General features: G+C 38.2%; 1 protein-coding gene across 4 annotated transcripts in view; it reads left to right on the top strand.

Moving 5' to 3' along the window:
- Window positions 1-4,057: 4,057 nt before the first annotated feature.
- Window positions 4,058-27,397, top strand: part of EFCAB5 (EF-hand calcium binding domain 5) — a 162,862-nt gene continuing 139,522 nt past the window's right edge. The window contains exons 1-6 of one of the 4 annotated variants that reach the window (XM_073879334.1): window positions 4,058-4,707; window positions 5,425-5,456; window positions 9,639-9,711; window positions 11,726-11,775; window positions 12,319-12,381; window positions 13,393-13,477. In XM_073879334.1, coding sequence (XP_073735435.1) covers window positions 11,734-11,775; window positions 12,319-12,381; window positions 13,393-13,477 — 190 coding nt within the window. In that variant the 5' untranslated portion in view covers window positions 4,058-4,707; window positions 5,425-5,456; window positions 9,639-9,711; window positions 11,726-11,733. Of the gene's footprint in view, window positions 4,708-5,424; window positions 5,457-7,739; window positions 7,882-9,633; window positions 9,712-11,725; window positions 11,776-12,318; window positions 12,382-13,392; window positions 13,478-27,397 lie in introns of all 4 variants that reach the window. The other 3 variants (XM_073879336.1, XM_025851392.2, XM_073879335.1) reach the window with 3 other exon arrangements.

The raw sequence follows: 27,397 nt of genomic DNA, 5'->3' as shown, positions 1-27,397 counted from the left end.
TGATGCCCTGGTAGTAGAATACTCCTTGGCTTTGCTTCTTTATTAAAGAATAGTTGCTTTAATAAAGCAAGTTCTTCATTGTGCTTGCCTCCTTGGGGACCATGGGGACACTAGGATGGATCATCAGGCTCTGACTACTTTGGGCTACTCTCCGAGAGTCCTTAGAACAAATTGCTTCTGGCCAGGGGTGAATTATGTATAGGCACCAACCCCTCCAGTCATTTCAGGCCACTTAGAGCTGAATAGATAACTATCTTGCAGTACATCTGTAACTCATTTATTATACACTAAGTGAAGTGTATCACTTAGAAGACTATGGTTTATATAGCTAAACTTGTTAAAATGGGGGGGAAGAAATCATAGTTTCTGTTTTTAATAATCCAAATCCATTTGAAATGACTAATTACAAAGTGATATAGCTATAAATTAATTAGTACAGATGGAATATATAACAGCTGGAGTATGATTGAATCATATATTACCTTCACCTGGGTGTAATTTTTAATAAAATTTACTTTTACTTCTTTTACTAACTTTAATAGTCAGTGTCCAGATAGGAAATAGAAATCACACCAGTTATTTGAATAACAAGCACTGTTGATTAGATATAAAATTAAGTAGATGATTGCAAAGCTGAAAAGAGACATCTAAAGTATGATAGAGAAAGCAACTGTTACTGCCTCTAGAGCTGGGGGGAAAAAAGAAGCAAAGGAAGCCATCAAAAAAAACCCAAAAAACCAGGAAATCTTGCCATTTGCAATGATGTGGATGGAACTAGAGGGTATTATGCTAAACGAAGTAAGTCAATCAGAGAAAGATATGTATCATATGATCTCACTGATATGAGGAATTCTTAATCTCAGGAAACAAACTGAGGGTTGCTGGAGTGGTGGGGGGTGGGAGGGATGGGGTGGCTGGGTGATAGACATTGGGGAGGGTATGTGCCATGGTGAGCGCTGTGAATTGTGTAAGACTGTTGACTCACAGATCTGTACCTCTGAAACAAATAATACATTATATGTTAAAAAAAAGAGAGAGAGAGAGAGAAGATAGTAGGAAGGGAAAAATGAAGGGGGAAAATCGGAGGGGGAGACGAACCATGAGAGACTATGGACTCTGAGAAACAAACTGAGGGTTCTAGAGGGGAGGGGGGTGGGGAGATGGGTCAGCCTGGTGATGGGTATTAAAGAGGGCACATTCTGCGTGGAGCACTGGGTGTTATGCACAAGCAATGAATCATGGAACACTACATCAAGAACTAATGATGTAATGTATGGTGATTAACATAGCATAATAAAATTTAAAAAAAAGAAGCAAAGGAAAAATGTACAAACTTAGAGGAGTGACCCCCACAGAGCTGAAACTCAGATCTCTGAGAAGATGCTGCTCAGGTGGTGTTGGCGTCTCTGAACTTAGAGGAGGGACTCCACAGGACCCAGAACTCTAAGGCAGGAACACTGACTGGCTGGTGTTGGTGTCTTTGAGTCAATGACATGTGTAGAACTGTAGAAAAACTACAAACTGGATCCAGTTGTTGCTATAGAAAGGACCTGCTGCTACCAGGATAAAGAAGCATTGCAGAGGTAAAGCATACAGGAACCAAAAGTTCACAGGAAGCAGTCTTGAGGTAGACAGGAAGGAACAATTCTATTGTCCTTCTCCAGTCTTGGGGTCTCCCTCTGGTACCACCAGTTAGAAGAGCTTAACAGAACCAGCTGGCAAGCAAAGAAATGTGGTTTTCAGAGTCCCAACTTCAGCATCAAAGAAGAATACAAAAGGGTGAGTTTAGAGCTGAGATAATAATGTAGTAATTAGCACTTGACTGATATGGAAATTGATACCAGAAATGGAGGTTATCTTTCATCCTCTAGTTTGCATATATTTTATGAAGACGGTTAAAGACCTTGCTACTTCCTGCACCCCACATCCAATGACTGTAATGTCATCAGTGTGCTGGACCAACTCAGTGCTGATTGGAAGGTCAGGATGCTCAATATCTCTGTGGACTACATTATGGTAGAGAGCAGGAGAACTGACATAGCCCTGGGGCAAGACAGTGAAGTTATATTGTTGGCCTGCCAAGTAAAAACCAATAGCTGCTGGTGTTCTCTCCCAATTTGTATGGAGAAATAAGCATTTGTTGGGTCAATAGCTGCATACCAGGTGGCAGAGATTGTGTTGATTTGCTCCAGTGAAGATATTACATATGGAAGGCAGCTGGAGACATCACCTGATTAAATTTATAATTCTCTACAATCATTCTCCAAAATCCATCCAAACAGGCGAATTAAATTGGCATGAGATAGGTTTCATCACTCCCTGCTTCTTTCAAATCTTTATTGGTGTTACTAATCTCTGTAATTGCCCATTCTGCCATCCCACAAAGGCAATAATTTTTGTTTACTCTCCTGGTATATATGTATGCAGGGGAGGGGGAGTTCCCAAGGGCTACAACTTGGACTTTCATACTATAAGGCCCCTTATTTCAGGATCAGAGAGCCAATATGGAAATTCTGCCAGTTACCATGTATCTATTCCAATTATACATCCAGGAACTGACCAAATCACTATAGAGTGGTTCTATAGATTTACTTAATCTACTGTGATTCAAACTTAAGACTCAGTTTCTTAGGGGGTGGGAGAGTGGGGAATGAGTTAAATAGGTGATGGGGATTAAAGAGTGCACTTGTGATGCACAGGGTGATGTATGGAATTGTTGAATCACTATATTGTACACTGGAAACCAATATCACACTGAATGCTAACTGGAATTAAAAACTTTAAAAAAATAAAGGGAAGGTGCAAGGACTAAGCTCTGGGAGCACTCCAATATTAAGAACTCTGAGAAAAGAAGAATAACCAACAAGAGAAACATTAAAAAACCACTAGGGAAGTGGGAGAAAAACTCAGATATTGTTATCCTGGAAGTCAAGTGAAGAAAGTACAGGTTTCCCCCACTTTCCCCCACTATCTGAAAGTACAACGTTCTTGTGAGACTGTCTATAAGCCAGACTGACATAAAGCAAAGAAGCAATTATCATTAATTTATATGGAAAATTCTTTTGAGTATTCCTAGACCCAAAAAATCAAATCTCTTAGGCTTTTCTGATTTCTTAGGACACATCTTGCTAATGGATGCACAAAATACATCGAGATAAAGCACAGATGCTTTATCTGTGCTTTATCTGAACAGACACAGTTCAAAGCTACAGTTGCTGAATGCTGAGCTACTGAGTGTGGTTCCTGGGGAAGGAGCTCAGGGTGTATGCTGTCTCTACAATGGCTTGCTGTGAAACAAATGCTGAATGCTATTTTTACTTTTTTGCCTTTCTTTGTAAAAGCAAAAATCCTCTTCAGATTTCTTTCCCTGAGGGAAACCAGATGGTGGTCAAGGCATCATCAAGATTAACGCTCAGTTATGACCTCAAGACCTACCTCACCAATATCCCAGTTCAGCTGTGTTCAGGCTTTTCATCACCACCGGCAGAAATGGTGCTAATCTTAAAGGATCCTGTACCCCAAGTCAGGCCTTGGCCATTACAACAATACTTCTTCATGAGACCCTCATTTTGTGCCATGTGCAGTTCAGTAATACTTTGCTAGACATCCCAGCAAGCAAAGTCTTCCATGTCCTTGCAGGTGTCAGCATGGGGAAAGATCAGTGTGAAGATTCACATGTCCTCCAAAAGTTCCTGGGTTCTCACCAGACCATCCTCCTTACCCTCTTTGTGGTGCCGTTGTCAACAGCTTTGTTTTTCTAGCATACAGTGCCTTCGTAAGATACAGACAATTCCAGTTGTTTATGTACCAACTGTAGGAATACCACAGCCAGATTCTTATACCTCCACGCATTCCTCCCCACCCATTCATGATTCCCCAGCCCCCACCAGCCTAAAGTCAGCTACAACAGTGGCTATGGAGTGTAAGGCACTAACCTCCACTTGAACAGGTCCCCTTGACTATGGAAGACTGGAGATTTCTAGCCCTAAACCTGGAGCCTAGCAGCAACCTCTACACTCATAAGCCCCTAAGCATGTCTTCTGAGAACTGTAAACAAAGGATCGCAAGCTGTTCCATTAAAAAAAAAAAAAAAAAGACTCAATTTCTCACCTGTCTACCACAAGCCGACACTTAAATAGGTGGACTGAAGTGGCACTTGTTCCTAGGAATTAACATCGATGTAGTGCCAGTGTTTAGAAATCCCTGAAAAACCTGAATATTTCTTTTTCCCTGGCACATAGTCATTTTAGGAGATGGCCACAGGTCGTGTTGCGAAGACTCGGAAGAAGATTTTCAGTATATACTTATGGTAGTGCTGCAGTATCCTCCTTTAAGGAGATCCAACCTTGCTTTCATTTATGGGGCTTAGGCCTAGAAACTGGTGAGAGGTCAGAACTCTCCACCATGGTAACTAGAGTCATATTTTTGGCCACCATGTGTGGATTTTTTATATTATGTATAGATAACCATTTTAGTAGGCTGGCCATCTATTTTATTCCTAGGACCACCATAATCACTTAGCCGCAAAGATTGCTGAGAGTCAAAAAAACATGTGATTACCACTATATTTCTACTTCTCCTTTATGGTAAATGTGCCTACTTTGTCTTTGGTGGTTAAACACTAATATTTGGACTCTGCTACTCTGAAATGGGTCATCGCACCTGCTTAACCTACAGAAGAAAGCCACTATAGAGCTTTTCAAGGATGTAAGTATTCCCATCACTAATATACTTTTCAATGCTTTAGTAAAGGGATCTCCCCAGAATCCTTTCAGAGGATTGGCATCACTTCCAGCTGTAGATGCTATAACCTTAAGTCCTTAATTTCTGTTAAGTGTACCCATATTAACAAATTCTAACAACTCAGCATTATATTCTGTGTTCCTTTCTTTAACTCCCTTAATAATATACTCTCACACATTCCCTGGGTTTATGCCACTATATATGCAAATCGTGAAAATCCTTTGCTGTAAAAACTATTTCTTCCTGGTCAGACTTCGTATTTGCCCTGCTGGAGCATTTTAACATCTGATTTTAGTTATGAGTCTCCTAGAAGTAAGAGGTGGTTGTGATGAGTCTTGAGGAAAATGGGCATCTCCTAGTAAGGCAATTCCCCCAGATGAGATTATTGCAAGGTTTTCAATTTAGTGAAGGCTAGTCTCCACAAATACAGGAAGACAAATCGCCTCCATTGGCAAGAGAGACTCCAGGTGACTCAGAAGTTTGAGATTATTAGTCTCCTAGTCCCACTAAATGTTGGAAATTTGGAATGAGGTCCTTCTTCCCAATCAATGCCCCAATTTTCACAAGAGTAATTTAGCTGGGAAGTGAATTCAATTAATCCTATAATTCTGCAACCCCATAATTCTTGATAAATTGACCCCTTTATCATTGTATAATGACTTTCTTTGTCTCTTGTTGCAGCTTTTGGTTTAAAGTCTATTTCAAAGTCTGATGTAAGTATAGCTACCTCTGCTCTAATTTGGTTTCACTTGCATGTACTCTCTTTTTCTATCCCTTCACTTTGAGCCTATGTGTGTCCTTAAAGCTGATGTGAGTCTCTTGTTTAGGCAGCATATAGTTGTGTCTTGTTTTTTCACCCATCCAGTCACTGTATGCATTTTGACAGAGAATTTAATCCATATACATTTGGAGTAATTATCAATAGGGAAGAACTTCATAATATCATCTTGTTAATGGTTTTCTGGCTGTTTCATAATTCCTTTGTGCTTTCTTCCTCTCTTACTGCCTTCCTTTGTGAATTGATGATTTTTCATAGTGGTATGCTTTGATGCCATTCTTTTTATCTTTTGTGCATCTACTGTAGGTTTTTGCTTTGTGGTTACCATGAAACATTGATTATAATAATTATTTTAAGTTGATAACAATTTAATTTCAACTACATACAAAAACTCTACCTTTTTACCCTCCCATTTTGTTTTTGATGCCACAATTTACATCTTTTTATATTGTATATCCATTAGCAAATTTTGTAGCTATAGTTATTTTTAATACTTATGTCCTTTGACCTTTATGCTAGAATTAACTGATTAATACCCACTACCATATTACAGTGTTGAAGTGTTCTGAATTCGACTATATAGTTATATTTATCAGTATGTTTTATATTTTCGTATGTTTTTGTGTTACTAATTGGTGTCCCTTTGTGCCAGCTTGAAGAACTCCTTTCACATTTCTTGTAAGGCAGCTTTTGTTTGTCTGGGAAAGACTGTCTCTCTTTCATTTCTGAGGAGAATTTTGCCAGGCAGGGTATTGATTACTTTAAATATATCACCCCACTTTCTCCTGGCCTGTGAGGTTTCTGATAAGAAATTCACTGATAGTCTTATGGGATTCCCTTGTAAGTGACATACTTCTTTTCTATTGCTGCTTTCAAGATTTATCATTGTCTTTGGGTTTTGACAGTGTTTTTACAATGTGTCCAGGGGAAGATGTCTTTTGGTTGAATTTGTTTGCAGACCTATGAACTTCATGAACTTAGATGTGCAAATATCTCCCCAGATTTGGGAAGTTCTCAGATATATTTTTTAAAATAAACTCTCTGCCCCTTTCTCTCTCTCCTTAGACTCTCATAATACATAGTTTCTCTTAATGGTGTCCCATCAATCCCATAGGTTTTCTTCATTTACCTTCATTTTTTTCCCTTTGCTTTTCTCTGACTGGATCATTTCAAATGATCTGTGTTCCTACTTAGTATTTACCCCCCCAAAAAATGAAAACACTAATTTGAAAAGATATATGCACTCCCATGTTTATTGCAGCATTATCTACAATTACCAAGATGTGAAAACAACCCAGTGTCCATCAATAGATGAATGGATAAAGATGTCACTCTCTCTCTTTTGCTCTCTCTCTCTCTCTCTCTCACACACACACACACACACACACAGGAATATTACTCAGCCATAAAAAAAGAATGAGATCTTGTCATTTGTGACAACATGGGTGGACCCAGAGGGTATGCTAAATGAGATAAGTCAGAGAAAGACAGATACCACATGATTTTACTTATATGTAGAATCTATAAAAACAAAATAAATAAACAAAAAGCAAAAACAAACTCATAAATACAGAGAACAAAGAGATGGTTGTCACAGGAGAGAGAATTGAGGGATAAGCAAAATGGAAGGTAATGGGAGACACAGGCTTCCAGCTATGGAATGAATAAGTCACAGGGATAAAAAGTACAGCATAGGGAATATAGTCAATGGTATTATAACAGCATTACATGGTGACAGTTGATAGCTACACCTGTGGTGAGCATAGCATAGTGTATAGATTTGTCAAATCACTATGTTGTACACCTGAAACTAATGTAACATTGTATATCAACTATACTACAATAATAATAATAATAATGAATCTGTGTTCATATTCGCCGTTCTTTCTTCTGCTTGATCTAGTCTGCTATTGAAACTCTTCATTGAATTCATTTCAGTCCTTGTATTCTCCAGCTCTAAAATTTCTGGTGTTCCTTTTTATGTTTTTCTCTTTGTGGAACTTATCATTTCATTCTTTTATTATTTTCCTTATTTTATCAAACTGTTTATCTCTGTTCTCTTGTAGCATTCTGAGCATCTTTAAAACAATTATTTTGAATTCTTTCTTGGGTAATTTATGAATCTCTACTTCTTTGGGGTCCATTATTGGAAGTTTACTGTGTTCCTTTAGTGGTGTCATGTTTTCTTGATTCTTTGTGATCCCTGTCACTTTTGTAGGTGTTTGTGTGTTTGAAGAAGAGTCACCTCTTCCAGACTTTATGGAATGATTTTGGTAGGGAAGGACCTTCACCTGTATTTGGGGGCATGCTGGAACATGCCCTGACCCTTGGTCTAGTGCTGCAGGATGCCAAGTGTGAGGGTATGTAGTGCCTGTGGATGGGGATGGATGGGGGGTGGCATGGTGTCTCATTGACTCAGGAAGCTATGGTCCATGACATCAACAACTGCATAATCCTTGGTGAGAGCTTCAGGCAGTACACAATGGCTGTGAGGACTGTTGGATTCTTTTTTTTTTTTTAAGATTTATTTATTTTATTTTATTTTAGAGAAAGAGAGAGAGAGAGTGCACCTGAGCTGGGGGAGGGGCAGAGGGAGAGGGAAAGAATCCTAAAGCAGACTCCCTGCTAAGCATGGAGCCCGACACAGGGCTCGATCCCAGGACACCAAGATCATGACCTGAGCCAAAATTGTCAGATGCTTAAGCAACTGAACCACCGGGGTACCCCAGGACTGTTGGATTCTTTAACAGAACCTCCAGTCTACTGGCTAGGGACCATGCCAGACAGTGACGGTGGCCACAGCCAGTGGTGTGCACAGAGTTGGCTGTGGGGTCAGTTGAGGAGGCTGGCTGCAGGGGCCAGTTGCAGATAGATGTGCAGTAGTGAAGGTTAGGGCCCTCAGCAGGGGCTGGGGCACATAGGCAGCTGCAGTGGCTCTGGCTGTCAATGTGTACATGGGTGACTATAGGGGCTAGCTGTAGGCATGTGTTTGGCAGGGGAGGCCAGTGATGGGAGTTGGGGCTGGTGTATTGCAGGTGTACAACTGTAGGGTTAACTGCAAGTGAGTGGAGCTATGCAGACCAATGACAGGGGTTGGGGTTCAATCCAGATCCACCAATAGCTGTACAGACCTTGGCCATTGGCATGTACTTGTGGGGCTGCAGGAGCCTGCTGTGCCATATGCACAGTGGGTAGAGGCTGATAATGGGAGTCAGGCCAGCAGCGTGCAGATAAATAGCTGCACGAATCTCCTGCCATTCTCAGCAGTTATCTCTCTCTTATCCTGGCTTTTCTTTCCTAGCCTTACCTTTAAGTGTTCATCAGCAAGGGTTTATCTTTAGCTTTTTTCTTTCTTCTCCTAGAAGATATTCTTATGGGTGAGTTCCACTAGCAGCCTCCTGCAAATGCATCTTTCTGTCAGTACCCAGGGGTTTAAGACTCATGAAATCTAGCTAAATGACATTTCTGATCTTCTATTAGTCTGACAAATCAGAATTGTGTATGATTTCTCTCTTACACTGGGAAACCCCTTCCTCAAGGATAACTGGCTACCCTTTAATATATGACTGACAGTCTTGCCAATCAAGATGCCAAATGCTGTAATTCACCAATTTATAAATCTACTGGGAATGCATGTAAAGGGCCATTAACAGATTCACAAAAACTCTGTCTCATAGCTGACAATCTAAGTAGAATGACTCTACAATCTCATGGGTGGGAGCGTGAGGTGTGCAGAATGCTATGCGTTTTGAGTAATTAAAATGCAAGTTAGTACTGTTCAGACTGGACAGTGTTTCTATCATTTTCCAGTGGAATTGATTCTGCATAACTTCCTACCAATGCACCATGATATATTTCAGTATCATTAAGATTCTTACTGGAAACTTCTATCAGACTACTGAATAGCTATCTTAAACGTGTTAACACCTCCAAACCCAAGCTCTTATCATTCCTCCAACCTGTTTTCTCTCCTTTCCTTATTTCATTTAATGGCATCATCATCCATTCAGCCTTCTAAATATGAAAAAAAACACTCAGTGAACATTAACTATTTCTCTTTTACTCTTTAGATCCAATTTTGCCCCCATTCCTGATCATTATATCTGTTTTAGTTTAGGTTCCCTCAGAATAGACCCTGATCCGAGGAGTTGAGTGCAAGTTCATCTGGGAGGTGGTTCCAGGAAATAATGGTAAGGGAGTAGGGAAGTAATACAGAAAAGTGAAAGACACCTGTATCATTGGGCAGGTTGCACTGTAGACAACTGTGATTCTATCCCATTGGGGAACTCTGAGAGACAGAAACATTCCACCTATGGGACTATATGAAGTTTCTTATCCATCACTGGCTGAGCCTTATCCTGTAAGATATCAACTCCCACGCACTTCTCGCCTATCCCCACATTTGGACTGGCAGGAATGCTCAGACAGAATTCCAGGTGCTTGAGGTCAGAAACCATCCACATGTACTGTAAAAGTAAAGCTGAAGGGGTATGGTTAGGGTATTGGCAATGTCTGGCAGAACCTAGACTAGAGTGAGGGCCATTTACTGCAGGTGCAACATTTCAGGTGCAAAATCTACCTTTGTTCTCTCTTCCCCCAGTCTTTCATAATTCTAGTATTTGCTGGTGGAGGTAACTTTTTAAAAGACACCAATTTGATCCCATCTATCCTGTGCTTAAAAAGCACAGAGTAAAGTCCAAACTCCTTAATTCAGCTTGATAAACCTTTACAGATTGAAAAGTGACTTTTTCAGCCGCATCTCCTATAATTTTCTTTTATGTAAGTATGCTCTGCTCCATCAGTATTTCACTTTTTGAACTTGCATACCCTAGTGTGTATTGCTCCTTCTGCCTCAAACATTCTTCCCCCTGCTCCTTTACACAAAAATGTCTTATTAGCCTGTTAAAATCCAGTTTAGAAATCTATCTTTCTGTGAAAACTTCCCTGACCGCCCTGGGAAAAGTAATTGCTTATCCCTCTGTGTTCCTTAGCGTTTTATATGCACCTCTACTTTTGAACTTTGCAGATTGAATTGCATCTGTTTATCGCTTTTTCCATCACTAAACTAGGAACTCTTCAAAGGAAGTTTTCCTGTTTCCCTGAGCACAAATCTTACTCATCTTTACAACCCTAATGTCTACCTGCATAGAGAAGACACCCAATAAAGGTTTATTGCATTGGATTTATCTGGGTGCATCCAAACAAAACGGATTTTAAAAGAAACGGAAGGGAACTTCTTAGCAATTTCAGGAGATGGACACCAAAAGCAAAGAAAGCAGTCTGTGAGAATGTACAGTTGGGACCTACCAAAGAAATCTATTTTATATTATTTGTTATTTATGAACTGCTTCAAAAAGGCTTTGAGGCAGCTATTCTAAAGTGTTGGAATCTGTTGTCTCCAAAGGCAGTAATTTCGGTTTATTCAACTAGAATATGTGCTGTTTTGATAAAAAGAAATGCAAATACTCTAGCACAGTATAAAGATACCATTTCAAATTATTCCCTAGATTGTAACTGCCCTAGAGGCAGAGGCCACGGATATAAAATTTAGTTTTTACATAGCACCTAGCCTAAATATACACAAATTCTTAAATGATTTTTGGCACAGCAATGATTTTGATAATTTGTGACCGAATTTGCAGTCATTTGCAGTGAAGTAGAGATCTGATAATTGTCCATTTTAATTCTTTAATATGAATAAACAAGATAAATCACATTCCTCTCAGAACTCCTCATTCAATAAAATGCTTTGTAGTGAGATTATTACTCTGTCTATATGCCTTTCTCACATGAATTGGGTAGCCATCAAAATTTCACTTCACCTCATCTGAATTGTTATTTCAAAAATTCATGAGGGTGATAATGTTTTTAAAAAATTCACTTGCATTACTGTTGCTGTGTGTGTGTTTCTTTTTAAAATAATAATGGTGGTGATTATTAATGGTTGAGTTTTCCTGTCTCCCTGGGTACTAGCCTAGCACTAATCTAGTTTTGGCCAGTAACAACAGCAATAACAGTAGCACAGTTTGAAAAGTTTAGCAGTTGAGAACTTACCATTCAATAGAATGATGGCATGCATTGGGGGTTGGGGGTGATTTCGGTCTTCTGTAGTACTTTTTGTTGTTTACTAATATTTTCTCTCTCATTTTGTTATTAATATTGGTCTGGTAATACTTTTCCCTACCATTTGATGATACTTTTCAGTGGCCCAGATGAGTGATTCAGCATCTCAAGAGGAACCCAAACCTGCTCAGGTATCTGGCTTACATAGATTTCTAACCACTTAACTATGAGAGGATTTGGAAGTCAACATTCTTGAGAAAATTGAGATGCAATATCATATTTTATCACTTAATTATTTCTCTTTTTAGTTGAAATATTCTGCATCAGGCTGTGACAAAAGTGCTGAAAAAAAGGGGGGGGTCAGGGGTGCCTGGATTGCTCAGTTGGTTAAGCATCCAAATTTTGATCTCAGCTCAGTCTTGATCTCCAGGTCATGGTTCAAGCCCCGAGTTGGGCTCCATGCTGGGTACGTAGTCTACTTAAGAAAAAGGGGTTGGGGGGTGTCAAATGATAGTCAGGTCACAGTAGTCTGCTTCTAGTTGGTTGGCATTTATAACAAGTCTGTTACTGTTTGAATTTGTTAATACAGCTACTTTGTATGATTTTATTTGGTATGATGTTTGCCTGTTACGTAAATTTTTTTACATAAAAAGCTTGCTATACTAGAGTATAAGATGTTAATTTTATCTTTAGCTTCTTTTGGATGCCACTTATTAACACTGTTTTCATTTCAGGGAGATAGAAAAGAAGACAAAGAAAGGAAAGAGGAAGCACCTGAAGTCAAAGAGCCTACTGAGGTAGAGTTTTCATGAATAATCAGATGTTAATGCTGGAGAGTAAACTAGACAAATTAGTTTCCTTATGAAGAGGGAAAAGAAAATATGTGGGTATTCAAAAAGGTAAACAAAATGGTAAATGAGAAAGAGCAAACTCATGTTAATCATTAAGCTGATTCATTTGAGTCAGTTGCAGGAAGCTTCCATGGACAGGTAAATTATTTGTGAAAAGCTATTATAAACTATAGGTAAATAAAGCATGCTTTCTAAAATCAGAACTATTACCCTGAGTACAATAACCACCAGTTTTTAGGGTAACTTCACTATTCATTCTGAAAACATAATTCCCATGTTAATAATTTAAGTAACTTTATGTTTATTTGAATACAAGACTTCAATGAAGAAGAACATTCTATACAAAAGGGGAGGCAATTAAAAATATGATTCACCATTAAGTTCACTAATATGAGTCTTAAAAATATGCTATTATCATTCTTTTAAAACTATGTCAGCATGAAAACAAAACAAACAAAACTACATCAACATGAGCACAAAAAGCTATTTGCCACCATTTATTCAGAAAACCAAGCTTTAATTTCTTCAGTTAAGATGAATTATTTTTCTTTCCACCACAAACATGGAAAGTGATTCTAATAGTAAAACAGTAGCATTTTCAAAAGTCCGATTTCACTATGCGGTGGTTTCAAATTATATTTCTAGAAAGTATTGTATACCTTATATAATACTTTGAGGATTAATGTACATCTGGAATAATATTCTTAGCACATCACTTTGTTAGCCACAGGAAGATGGGATGACATGTTGAGCCAATGCATTTTATCTTGTTGATGCAGTAAGACTGTGATTACTGCTTTGCTTCTAATACACAGCATTAAATTCTAGAAAAATTAAGCAGGTATGTTTGGTAACTCCTACAAGGCATTTATCTGCAGTCTTTAACTGGGAGAGTTGATGTACCTTTGAGGAAAAGGTTTCTTTTCTCAGAAATTGATGTTTCTTTTCTTCTTTCAGAGTTCACAGAGTGAACCAGGCAGCTTTGCATTAGACACCAGCAGCAATGAGGCAGAAACAACAGCAGATGAAATCAAATCCCAAGGTAGAGAACTAGCCTTCCCCCTATACAGTGGAATTTAAAATAATTATATTTTCATTGGGGATGCATTCCTTAAGATTTTACCTTTAAAAAAATATAATCCAAGGGGTATTTTAAATTTGGGAAATAGTTAAAAATGTACTCCCCTCACCATCTATTAATACTTTCGAGGCAACTTTATTCATCTTGTGCTTAAAGAGAAAATTTAGCTGAGAGCTGACTGACGCATACCCATTAATACAAAAATAAGATGAAGAACACAAGTGATTTGGCAGGCTTATTGTTTTTTGTTTGTTTGTTTGTTTCTCCTTTTGCCTCTGTACTTTGACCACACATTTATTCTGTTTGACTTCTAGCCCCATCCTTAACCCAAATCCCACATAATTATGCTCATTGGAAATTTATAGGATCAAAGACAAAAAAATAAGTGGGAAAGACATTCATCCCTGTCATTACAGTTCTTCTAACTTCAGATACTTAGTGAAATCCTGTGCAATAAAAATTCTTGACACTATCTGAAATTTAACAATTTAATTAATTGAAATTTGCTTCTATTCATTTTAAAGCATTAAGTGTTTAGTATGTGCTAGGCTGTGATAGATTGAATTACAATAATAATTATTAAAGCATTTTCTAAACTATAAATTGCTATATAGATACTACTTATAACTTTTAGGTACCTATTTTTCTCCAAAGCGTTTTCTGTCTGTTAAACCAATTAAAAGCAATTATTTACTATTTTTTCTTATTAACATACATTATAGGGCGCCTGGGTGGCTCAGTTGGTTGGGCGACGGCCTTCGGCTCAGGTCATGGTCCTGGAGTCCCGGGATCGAGTCCCACATCGGGCCCCTGCTCAGCAGGGAGTCTGCTTCTCCCTCTGACCTTTCCGCCTCTCATGTGTTCTCTCTCTCTCTCTCATTCTCGTTCTCTCAAATAATAAATAAAATCTTTAAAAAAAAAACATACATTATAATACGTACACATTAAGAACCAAACTTTCCAACACGTATTCTGTTTTTATTGTAAACTCATAATATTTTCATAGCTTCACTAACTTCTAAAAAGTTTCTTGGACTGTCCCTTTCCACTGCCTCTCCCCGTAACCCTCACTCCCACCCTCCACCACCATTACTGCTACATATACTTTACCTTTACCTTAATCATTTCAGCCAGGTTTTTTTTTTAAGTTTATTTATTTATTTTAGTAATCTCTAACATGTAAGGTGGGGCTTGAACTTATGACCCCGAGATCAAAAGTCGCAAGCTCTTCTGACAGAGCCAGCCAGATGCCCTTCAGCCAGGTTTTTAAATGAACTCTTTCATTTTAAACATGCCAAACAAAATTGTTATAAATTTAATTAGGTTTTCACTTTAATCGGTTTGTGACCAAATTTGCACATGCAAAACTTCACACATGTATTCCATAATGTGACTGATTGCCTCTCTAGAAAACTTACCAATCAAGAGTTTGTGGTATTTTCCTGTTCTTGTACTTTCAATTTCCGTTATTGCTTTTCAATGTATGGTAGAGGGGAGTGTGTTTTGTTTAAGTCTATTCACCCCAGTATATGATATATACTGAAAACACTGCAATTGCTTATTGCAGTATCAATTGCAATGCATTATACTTCTTTATTCATTGACCAGTCACTATTAAGCCTAATATTTTAAATCTCTCTTTGTAAACGTGTGTGTGTGTGTGAGAGAGTGTGTAAGAAGTGGGAATAGGAACTGTTAATTCAATTTCAACATAACAAAGGAAGGGTCTTTATTCTTGTTACATATTTGTCAAAATTAAAATTATGTTATCTTGTCAGGCAGCTCTCAGAATGCACTCAAATACAGATCTTTGCAAAGAAAATATTGTGTTTAAGTATACGTGTAAATTCCTCATTTCTTTATCCTAGTTATTGTACTTTTCAGGATATGAGCTTAACTGACATTTTGAGAAGTCATTTTTTGAAAATATGTTTGTTCAGAGTGCCTGGCTGGCTCAGTTGGTAGGGCGTGCAACTTTTGATCTTAGGGATTTAAGTTCAAGCCCCATGTTGGATGTAGAGATTAGTTAAAAATAAAATATTAAAAAAGAGAGAGAAAATATGTTTGCTCAAATCTGTTCTTATTTCATAGCCCTAAGATTAACAAAGTTTTGTAGGAAAATGCATTTTCCTACAGCTATTGAATCTTGATTCCAATAGTATTTAATAGTGCTTCTTTTCCTCCTTTCTAGTCATTCTACCTTCTGTACAAATGTTAGAATCAAGCCAGCTGAGTTTCAGACAGGGCTTTTTTTTTTTAATTTAATTTTATTATGTTATGTTAGTCACCATATAATACATCATTAGTTTTTTTAATTTTTTTTATTTTAAAGATTTTTATTTATTTATTGAGAGAGAGAGAATGGTAAAGAGAGAGCATGAGAGGGAAGAAGGTCAGAGGGAGAAGCAGACTCCCCGCCGAGCAGGGAGCCCTATGCGGGACTCGATCCCAGGACTCCAGGATCATGACCTGAGCCGAAGGCAGACGCTTAACCGACTGAGCCACCCAGGCGCCCCCATCATTAGTTTTTGATGTAGTGATCCATGATTATTGTTTTTGTATAACACCCAGTGCTCCATGCAGTACATGCTCTCCTTAATACCCATCACCAGGCTGACACATCCCCCCACCCCCTCCCCTGTAAAACCCTGTTTGTTTCTCAGAGTCCATAGTCTCTCACAGTTTGTCTCTCCCTCCGATTTACCCCCCTTCATTTTTCCCATCCTCCTAATGTCCTCCATGCTGTTCCTTATGTTCCACAAATAAGTGAAACCATATGATAATTGACTTTCTCTGCTTGACTTATTTCACTTAGCATAATCTCCAGTCCCATCCACATTGATGTAAAAGTTGGGTATTCATCCTTTCTGATGGCTGAGTAATATTCCATTGTATATATGGGCCACATCTTTTTTATCCATTCATCTGTTGAAGGGCATCTTGGCTCTTTCCACAGTTTGGCTATTGCGGACATTGCTGCTGTGAACATTGGGGTGCATATGGCCCTTCTTTTCACTACATCTATGTCTTTGGGGTAAATACCCAGTACTGCAATTGCTGTGTCATAGGGTAGCTCTATTTTTAATTTTTTGAGGAATCTCCACACTGTTTTCCATAGTGGCTATACCAACTTGCATTCCCACCAACAGTGTAAGAGGGTTCCCCTTTCTCCACAACCTCTCCAACATTTGTTGTTTCTTGCCTTGTCAATTTTTGCCATTCTAACTGGTGTAAGGTGGTATCTCAATGTAGTTTTGATTTTAATTTCCCTGATGGCTAATGATGATGGACATTTTTTCATGTGTCTGTTAGCCATTTGTATGTCTTCTTTGGAGAAGTCAGACAGGGCTTGTATTTAAGGAGAACATCACACATTTAGTTGAATAGCCTTGCTGGATCAATTTGCACCAGTTTAATCAGTAGCCAGTCCCACTAATGTTATAAGCCCTCTTGTGAAGAATCTGCTAAAGCTTATTAGAATGTGGATAATAATTCATTCCTATATATGCCCTTAAATAGGTTTGTACCAAGGCCATTCCCAGCAGGGAGCAATGAACTAAGTGCAAGAAATGATAAAAGTCATTTTTAAGGATGGACCTTTCAAAATATGAATATGGAATTCTTTTGTGTCCCTACTTATTTAGTTGGAAGCATTTATGCCCAAAGTACCCGAGTAAGTCTTTGTATGTTAGAAGGTGGATTAATACAGGGGTGAAGGTGTACATGTTGGGGAAGAATTTGAAAGGTTTTTAATGCTATGAAGAGTTTAGGAAGGTAATCCTGAAAAAGAATTCTGGTGCTTAGCATAGTGCCTGCCACAAAATGAGGCATCATTATTATTAAGTAAATGTATAATGAATCAGTCAATCTGTAAAAGGTTTGGGAATGTCCAAGCATAAACCTGCTAAAAAACCCAGTACCTGTTTGAAACTATATTCAGTTGAACCTCAGAATTTGCCCTTGGGCAGTGCTATAATTTATGGTCCTTGAACTCAGAGGTCACTCAGTCAAAAGACAGCTGCAGATAGGCTTGTTTAGAATTCTGATTTATTAACCCTACTATTGCTGTGCCTCCTTTTCTTTTCTTGGTTTTATGGCTCTAAGAGAGAAGTGTTTGACTAGAGTTGTAACCAAATGCACATCTTCTTCCACTCTGCATATCAGTGCAAACACTAGGATTATTGCTTAGCAATCTATCATAGCCAAGCACACTAGAGAAGCACTAGCAGTCTGCAGCAAGTTAGAGAATGTCCTAGTTCATGTGTGAGTGTACATATGAACCATGGCACATGGGTAGATATTAAGTTGCTATGCATCTGTAGCACTACCTTTAGAGCAGGAGAGGATACTCTTTGGGTTATGCTGGAGAGGGTAAAAGCAAAGAGAGTAACAATAGAACCCGCAGACTTTAAAGAATTGCTCTCTTTCACACTTATTTAAAACAAGAACAAAATCATTGTATGTTAATGAGCATTGGATGAACCAGAGTGGAAACATCCCCTCCCCCTCAAAAATGTGACTAACTTGTTGGCAAATCCAACTGAGAGGTAAGGGAGAGCGTTTATACTACCCTCCTTACTGCCCCCATATTGGAATAAGAGAATTAGCCAAAGAGGAAATAAAAACTTGGGAGGAGGTTCATAAATACTATTTGCTATTGGACATAAGACATTCTTTAGATTAAATACTGGCTTTTCAAGAGTTTCCTCATACACTACTTAATTTTTTCCTGGGCAGAAAGATGGATACTATCTAGGTAGGATATAAAAATATTCTTCAGAGTATTCTTAATAAGTCTAGGAATTTCTAAGGAAATTTCTAAGGAAATTTTAAATAAATAAATAAAACAAATTTAAAAATATTTGTGGGTAACTTCCCCCCAAAAATGAGAATGAGAATGTACATTGCAGTATGGTCATATAATGAAATACTATGAAGCAGTGAAAAATGAATGAACTAGTTATAACTGCACCAAAAATAATAAGATACCTAGGAATAAACCTAACCAAAGAGGTGTAAGACATGTACTCTGAAACTATAGAAAACACTGATGAAATAAATTGAAGATGACACAAAGAAATATAAAGACATTCCATGCTCATGGATTGGAAGAACAAATATTGTTAAAATATCTATACTACCCAAAGCAATCTATGGATTTAATGCAATCCTTATCACAATACCAAGAGCATTTTTCACAGAACTAGAATGAACAATCCTAAATTTATTATGGAACCTTATAGGACCCCAAATAGCCAAAGCAATTTTGAAAAAGAAAAGCAAAGTTGGAGGCATCACAATTCCAGGCTTTATTTATTTATTTATTTATTTATTTATTTGACAGAGAGAGAGACAGGCCAACTCTTTTTTAAAAATCTTTTTAAATTTTCATTTTTACAGTTACATTCTATCCTTTCATTGTATTTAATTTTATTTTTGTACATATATAAGTTTTTCTTTCTTTACAATTTGGAATGAGGTTTCTTCTAACAAACAGACCAAAATACACCCAGAATCTAGTGCATGACTCTGTTCCCTTCACCTGTCTGATCATATTCTCTTATTTTTCAACCTCCTCCTCCTTCTCCTTCTCCTTCTTCTGCTTCTTCTGCTTCTTCTTCTTCCTCGTCTTCTTCTTTTGTTAAAGTCTTTTTAATTTTCATCCTTACAGTTACATTCTATCCTTTCATTGTTTTAATTTTATTTTTGTATATATATGTTTTTCTTTCTTTACAATTTTGGAATTTAGTTTCTTCTAACAAACAGACTAAAATATACTCAGGATATAGTGTATTGCTCTGTTCTGTTCACCTGTCTGTTTATATTCCTTCTTTTTCTTTTTTGTGTTTTAATTTTAATTTTTACAGTTACATTCTATTCTTTCTTTGTATTTAATTTCATTTTTGTACATATATAAGTTTTTCTTTCTTTACAATTTTGGGATCTAGTTTTCTAAAAAAAAAAAAAAAAAACAACAGACCAAAATACACACAGAATCTAGTGTATTGCTCTATTCTGCTCACATGTCTGATTATATTCTCTTCTTTTTAATTTTCTTTTTTCAGTTTTGGATTTCTTCTGATTTGTTTAGTGTATATTTCTCTGGGGTCGTTGTTTCCATTTTAGTATTTTGTTCTCTCATCTATTCTTCTCTGGACAGAATGACAAGATGTTAAAACTCACCTCAAAAAAGAGAACAAGAGGTAATATGACTGCTATGGACCTAATCAGTATGGATATAAGTAAGATGTTGGAACTAGGGTTCAGAATAACGATTATAAAGATACTAGCTGGGCTTGAAAAAAGCATAGAAGACACTAGAGAATCCCTTTCTGGAGAAATAAAAGAACTAAAATCTAATCAAGTCAAAATCAAAAAGGCTACTAACGAGATGCAATAAAAAATAGAGGCTCTAAGTGCTAGGATAAATGAGGTAGAAGAGAGAATTAGTGATATAGAAGACCAAATGATGGAGAATAAAGAAGCTGGAAAAAAGAGAGATAAACAACTACTGGATCACCAGGGGAGAATTCTAGAGATAAGTGATACCATAAAGTGAAACAATATTAGAATAATTGGAATCCCAGAAGAAGAGGAAAGAGAGAGGGGCTGAAGGTATATTGGAGCAAATTATAGTGGAGAACTTTCCTAATCTGGGGAAGGAAACAGGCATCAAAATCCCGGAGGCAGAGAACCTCACTCAAAATCAATAAAAATAGCTCAAAACCCCAACATATAATAGTGAAACTTACAAATCTCAAAGACAAAGAGAAAATCCTGAAAGCAGCTCAGGACAAGAGGTCTGTAACCTACATGGGTAGAAACATTAGACTGGCAGCAGACCTATCCACAGAGACCTGGCAGGCCAGAAAGGACTGGCATGATATATCCAGGTTGCTAAAAGAGAGAAATATGCAGCCAATACTTTATCCAGCTAGACTGTCATCCAAAATAGAAGGAGTCATAAAAAGCTTCCAGGACAAACAGAAACTAAAAAAATTTGTGATCACCAAACCAGCCCTACAAGAAATATTAAAAGGGATCCTCTAAGCAAAGCAAGGAACAGAGACAATATACAGTAACAGTCACTTTACAGGTAATACAATGGCACCAAATTCATATCTTTCAATAGTTACTCTGAATGTAAATGGGCTCAATGCCCCAATCAAAAGACACAGGGTATCAGATTGAATAAAAAGCAGGACCCATTGATATGCTGTCTGCAAGAGACTCATTTTAGACCCAAAGATACCTCCAGATTGAAAATGAGGGGGTGGAAAACCATTTATCATGCTAATGGACACCAAAAGAAAGGTGGGGTGGCAATCTTTATATCAGATAAATTAGATTTTAAACCAAAGATATAATAAGAGATGAGGAAGGACACTATATCATAATTAAAGGGTCTATCCAACAAGAAGATCTAGCATTTGTAAATATTTATGCCCCTAACATAGGAGCAGCCAATTATATAAAGCAATTAATAACAAAATTAAAGAAACACACTGATAATAATACAATAATAGTAGGGGACTTTAACACCCCACTCACTGCAATGGACAGATCATCTAAGCAGAAGATCAACAAGGAAACAAGGGCTTCCAGATGGAGACCAGATGGACTTCACAGATTTATTCAGAGCATTCCATCCCAAAGCAACAGAATACACATTCTTCTCTAGTGCCCATGGAACATTCTCCAGAATAGATCACCTACTGGTCACAAATCAGATCTCAACTGGTACCAAAAGATTGGGATCATTCTCTGAATATTTTCAGACCACAGTGCTTTGAAACTTTAACTCAATCACAAAAGTAAACTTGGGAAGAACAAAAATACATGGACGCCAAAGAACATCCTACTAGAGAATAAATGGGTCAACCAGGAAATTAAAGAAGAATTTTAAAAATTCATGGAAACAAATGAAAATGAAAAGACAACTGTTCAAAATCTGTGGGATGCAGCAAATGTGGTCCTAAGAGGGAAGTATATAGCAATACAAGCCTTTCTCAAGAAACAAGAAAGGTCTCAAATATACAACTAACCTTACACCTAAAGGAGCTGGAGAAGGAACATCAAGTCAAGCCTAAACCCAGCAGGAGAAGAGAAATAATAAAGATTAGAACAGAAATCAGTGAAATAGAAACAGATCAACAAAAGAATAGTAGAACAGATCAACAAAACTAGGAGTTGGTTCTTTGAAAGAATTAACAAGATTGATAAACCCCTGGCCAGACTAGTAGAATAGTAGAACAGATCAACAAAACTAGAAGCTGGTTCTTTGAAAGAATTAACAAGATTGATAAACCCCTGGCCAGACTTACCAAGAAGAAAAGAGAATGGACCCAAATAAATAAAATCATAAATGAAAGAGGAGCGATCACAACCAATACCAAAGAAATACAATTATATGAACATATTATGAGCAACTATATGCCAACAAATTAAGCAATCTGGAAGAAATGGATGCATTCCTAGAGACATATAAACTACCAAAACTGAAACAGAAAGAAATAGAAAACCTGAACAGACCCATAACCAGCAAGGAAATTGAAGCAGTCATCAAAAATCTCCAAACAAACAAAAGCCCAGGGCCAGATGGCTTCCCAGGGGAATTCTACCAAACATTTAACGAAGAATTAATACCTATTCTTCTGAAGCTGTTTCAAAAAATAGAAATGGAAGGAAAACTTCCAAACTCTTTCTATGAGGCCAGCATTACTTTGATCCCAAAACCAGACAAAGACCCCACCAAAAAGGAGAATGACAGACAGATATCCCTGATGAACATGGATACAAAAATTCTCACCAAAATATTAGCCAATAGGATCCAACAGTACATTAAAAGGATTATTTACCACGATCAAGTGGGATTTATTTCTGGTCTGCAAGTGTGGTTTGTCATCGGCAATCAATCAATGTGATACACTACATCAATGAAAAAAAAAGGACAAGAACCATATGATCTTCTCAATAGATGCAGAAAAAGCATTTGACAAAGTACAGCATCCTTTCTTCATTAAAACTCTCCACAGTGTAGGAATAGAAGCAACGTACCTCAATATCATTAAAGCCATATATGAAAAGCCCACAGCAAATATTCTCAATGGGGAAAAACTGAGAGATTTCCCCCTAAGGTCAGGAACATGGCAGGGATGTCCACTATCACCACTGTCATTCAACATAGTACTAGAAGTCCTAGCCTCAGCAACTGGACAACAAAAAGAAATAAAAGGCATCCGGATCAGCAAAGAAGAGGTCAAACTCGCACTCTTTGCAGATGACATTATACTTTATCTGGAAAACCCCAAAGACTCCACCCCAAAATTGCTAGAACTCATACAGGAATTCAGCAAAGTGGCAGGTTATAAAATCAATGCACAGAAATCAGTTGCATTTCTATACACTAACAATGAGACAGAAGAAGGAGAAATTAGGGACTTGATCCCATTTACAATTGCACCAAAAATGATAAAATACCTAGAAATAAACCTAACCAAAGAAGAAAAGGATCTGTACTCTAAAAACTATAGAAAATTCTTCTTGGAGCAAGACAGCGGAGGAGTAGGAGACCTGGATTTCGTCTGGTCTCAGGAATTCAGCTGAATAGGGATCAAACCATTCTGAACACCTACGAACTCAACAGGAGATCGAAGAAGAGAGTAGCAACAACTCTCTGAACAGAAAAGCGACCACTTTCTGGAAGGTAGGACATGCGGAGAAGTGAATCCGAGGCGATATTCGGGAGGATAGACGGCGGGGGAGGGGGCCTCCGTCGGCTGCTTCTGGCAAGGGATAGAGCCGCAGAGCACAAAATTGGAACTTTTAGAAGTCGGTTCCGCTGAGGGACGTCACTCCAGTGGCTAAGTGGGAGGTGGAAACCTTGCGGTACAGTGTGGACTCAGGACGCTTGGGTCACAGAAAGACCGGGGGTGCCTGAGTGCAGCAGAGCTCCCAGGTATTGGAGCGAGGAAGCCGCTGCAGAGACAGAGCCGAGGCGCAGGCTCGCAGCTCAGGGTGGCCATAAACTGTGACCCCCGGCCCACTTGGGCCAATGCGCCTCCAGCAGGAACCCAACAAGCAGCAGAGCGGGGGAGACTCCCCTCCCTCCCCCAGGAGGAGTGGCGGGGAAGCGCACCTCAGGGATCTGCTGGGTTTGGAGACTCCACACGGGGTCGGGTGCCAGAGATAGAAATGCTCCGTCACAGGCCGGGTGAGTGTGGAGTGCGGCTGGAGGCCAGGGAGACGGGAGTGATTGACTGCTTTTCTCTGGGGGCGCACTGAGGAGCGGGGCCCCGAGTTCTCAGCTCCTCCGGGTGGAGATTGGGAGGCCACCATTTTCACCCTGGTCCTCCAAAGCTGTGCCGAGAGCTTGCAGGGAACAAAAGCTCCTGAGAGCAAACCCAAGCAGCTTGCTTAGCCCAGACCGACAAGGGCGGGGCAATTCTGCCTCTGGCAAAGACATTTGGGAACCACGGCAACAGGCCCCTGCCCCAGAAGATCAGCACGAACAGCCAGCAAGCCAAGACCAAGTTTACCGATCAAGGAGAACGGGAGAACTCCAGCGCTAGGGGAATACTGCACATAGAATTCATGGCTTTTTTACCATGATTTATTAGTTTTTCTAAGTTAATTTTTTAACTGTTTTTTTGAATTTTTCTTTTTCCCTTTTTCAACCAACATCTTTTCAATCCCTTTTTTAAAAAAACATTTTTTATTTTTCATTTTTAGAGTCATATTTTATCCCTTCATAGTAATTACCCTTATTTTTGGCATATATATATAAGTTTTTCTCTCTTTAAAATTTTGATATACAGTTTCTTCTAACAGATCAAAATATACCCTAAATCACTAGTGTATGGCTTTGTTCTAGTCTCCTGCCTGATCACAGTCTCTCCCATTTTTTTTCTTTTTTTTAAATCTTCTTTCTTCTTTCAAACAACTTCTTATCAATTCCATTTATAAAACCTTTTATAAGTTTCATCTTTACAGTCATCTTCCATCCCTTCGTTGTATCAATCCTTATTTTGTACATATATAAGTCTTTCTTCCTTTAAAATTTTAGGAGGCACTTTCTTCTAACAGACCAAAATACACCCAAAATCTAGTGTGTGGCACTAATGATGCACTAACCTGATCATATTTGATCATATTCTGTTTTTTTTTGTTTTGTTCTGTTTTTGTTTGTTTTTATCTTTTTCTTTTTCTTTTTCTTTTTTTTCTCTTTCTTTTTTCTTTCTTTCCCTTTCTTTTCCCCTGGTTTCAGGTCTTTTCTGATTTATATAGAGTATATTTGCTGGGGACGTTGTTAACCTGTTAGCATTTTGTTCTCTCATTTATCTGTTCTCCTCTGGACAAAATGACAAGACGAAAAAAATCACCTCAGCAAAAAGAACAAGAGGTAGTACCATCTGCCGGGGACCTACTCAATACTGACATTAGTACGATGTCGGACCTAGAGTTCAGAATCGTGACTTTAAAGATACTAGCTGGGCTTGAAAAAAGCGTGGAAGTTATTAGAGAAACCCTTTCTGGAGAAATAAAAGAACTAAAATCTAACCAAGTCGAAATCAAAAAGGCTATTAATGAGATGCAATAAAAATGGGGGCACTAACTGCTAGGATAAATGAGGCAGAAGAGAGAATCAGCGATATAGAAGACCAAATGATGGAAAATAAAGAGGCTGAGAAAAAGAGAGATAAACAACTACAGGATCACGAGGGCAGAATTCGAGAGATAAGCGATACGATAAGACAAAACAACGTTGGAATAATTGGGATCCCAGAAGAAGAAGAAAGAGAGAGAGGGGCAGAAGGAATATTGGAGCAAATAACAGCAGAGAACTTCCCTAATGTGGGGAAGGAAACAGGCATCAAAATCCAGGAGGCACAGAGAACCCCTCTCAAAATCAATAAAAATAGGTCAACACCCTGACATCTAATAGTAAAACTTACGAGTCTCAGAGACAAAGAGAAAATCCTGAAAGCATCTCGGGACAAGAGATATGTAACCTACAATGGCAGAAACATTAGATTGGCAACAGACCTATCCACAGAGACCTGGCAGGCCAGAAAGGACTGGCATGATATCTTTAGAGCACTAAACGAGAAAAATATGCAGCCAAGAATATATCCAGCAAGGCTGTCATTGAAAATAGAAGGAGAGGTAAAAAGCTTCCAGGACAAACAAAAACTAAAGGAATTTGCAAACACGAAACCAGCCCTCCAAGAAATATTGAAAGGGGTCCTCTAAGCAAAGAGAGAGCCTAAAAGCAGCATAGATCAGAAAGGAACACAGACAATATACAGTAACAGTCACCTTACAGGCAATACAATGGCACTAAATTCATATCTTTCAATAGTTACCCTGAACAGGCTATCAGATTGGATTAAAAAACAAGACCCATCAATATGCTGTCTGCAAGAGACTCATTTTAGATCCAAAGACACCCCCAGATTGAAAGTGAGGGGGTGGAAAACCATTTACCATGCTAATGGACACCAAAAGAAAGCTGGGGTGGCAATCCTTATATCAGACAAATGAGATTTTAAAACAAAGACTGTAATAAGAGATGAAGAAGGACACTATATCTTACTGAAAGGGTCTATCCAACAAGAAGATCTAACAATTGTAAATATCTATGCCCCTAACATGGGAGCAGCCACTTTTATAAGGCAATTAATAACAAAAGCAAAGAAACACATTGACAACATTACAATAATAGTGGGGGACTTTAACACCCCCTGACTGAAATGGACAGATCATCTAAGCAAAAGATCAACAAGGAAATAAAGACTTTAAATGAAACACTGGACCAAATGAACTTCACAGACATATTCAGAACATTCCATCCCAAAGCAACGGAATACACATTCTTCTCTAGTGCCCATGGAATGTTCTCCAGAATTGATCACATCCTAGATCACAAATCAGGTCTCAACCGATACCAAAAGATTGGGATTATTCCTTGCATATTTTCAGAGCACAGTGCTTTGAAACTAGAACTCAATCACAAGAGGAAAGTCGGAGAGAACTCAAATACATGGAGGCTAAAGAGCATCCTACTAAAGAATGAATGGATCAACCAGGAAATTAAAGAAGAATTAAAAAAATTCATGGAAACCAATGAAAGTGAAAACACAACTGTTCAAAATCTTTGGGATACAGCAAAGGCAGTCCTGAGAGGAAAGTATATAGCAATACAAGCCTTTCTCAAGAAACAAGAAAGGTCTCAAATACACAACCTAACCCTACACCTAAAGGAGCTAGAGAAAGAACAGCAAAGAAAGCCTAAACCCAGCAGGAGAAGAGAAATAATAAAGATCAGAGTAGAAATCAATGAAATAGAAACCAAAAGAACAGTAGAACAGATCAACGAAACTCGGAACTGATTCTTTGAAAGAATTAACAAGATTGATAAACCGCTGGCCAGACTTATCAAAAAGAAAAGAGAAATGACCCAAATCAACAAAATCATGAATGAAAGAGGAGAGATCACAACCAACACCAAAGAAATACAAAGAATTATAAGAACATATTATGGGCAACTCTATGCCAGCATATTAGATAACCTGGAAGAAATGGGTGCATTCCTAGAGATGTATCAACTACCAAAACTGAACCAGGAAGAAATAGAAAACCTGAACAGACCTATAACCACTAAGGAAATTGAAGCAGTCATCAAAAATCTCCCAAGAAACAAAAGCCCAGGGCCAGATGGCTTCCCAGGGGAATTCTATCAAACATTTCAAGAAGAATTAATACCTATTCTTCTGAAACTGTTCCAAAAAATAGAAATGGAAGGAAAACTTCCAAATTCATTTTATGAGGCCACCATTACCTTGATCCCCAAACCAGACAAAGACCCCATCAAAAAGGAGA

The sequence above is a fragment of the Callorhinus ursinus genome, unplaced genomic scaffold (assembly GCF_003265705.2).
Source record: "Callorhinus ursinus isolate GAN/ISIS: 27379988/994484 unplaced genomic scaffold, GSC_fseal_2.0 scaffold34, whole genome shotgun sequence".
Lineage (NCBI taxonomy): Eukaryota > Metazoa > Chordata > Mammalia > Carnivora > Otariidae > Callorhinus > Callorhinus ursinus.
This window is presented reverse-complemented; position numbering and strand designations above follow the sequence as displayed.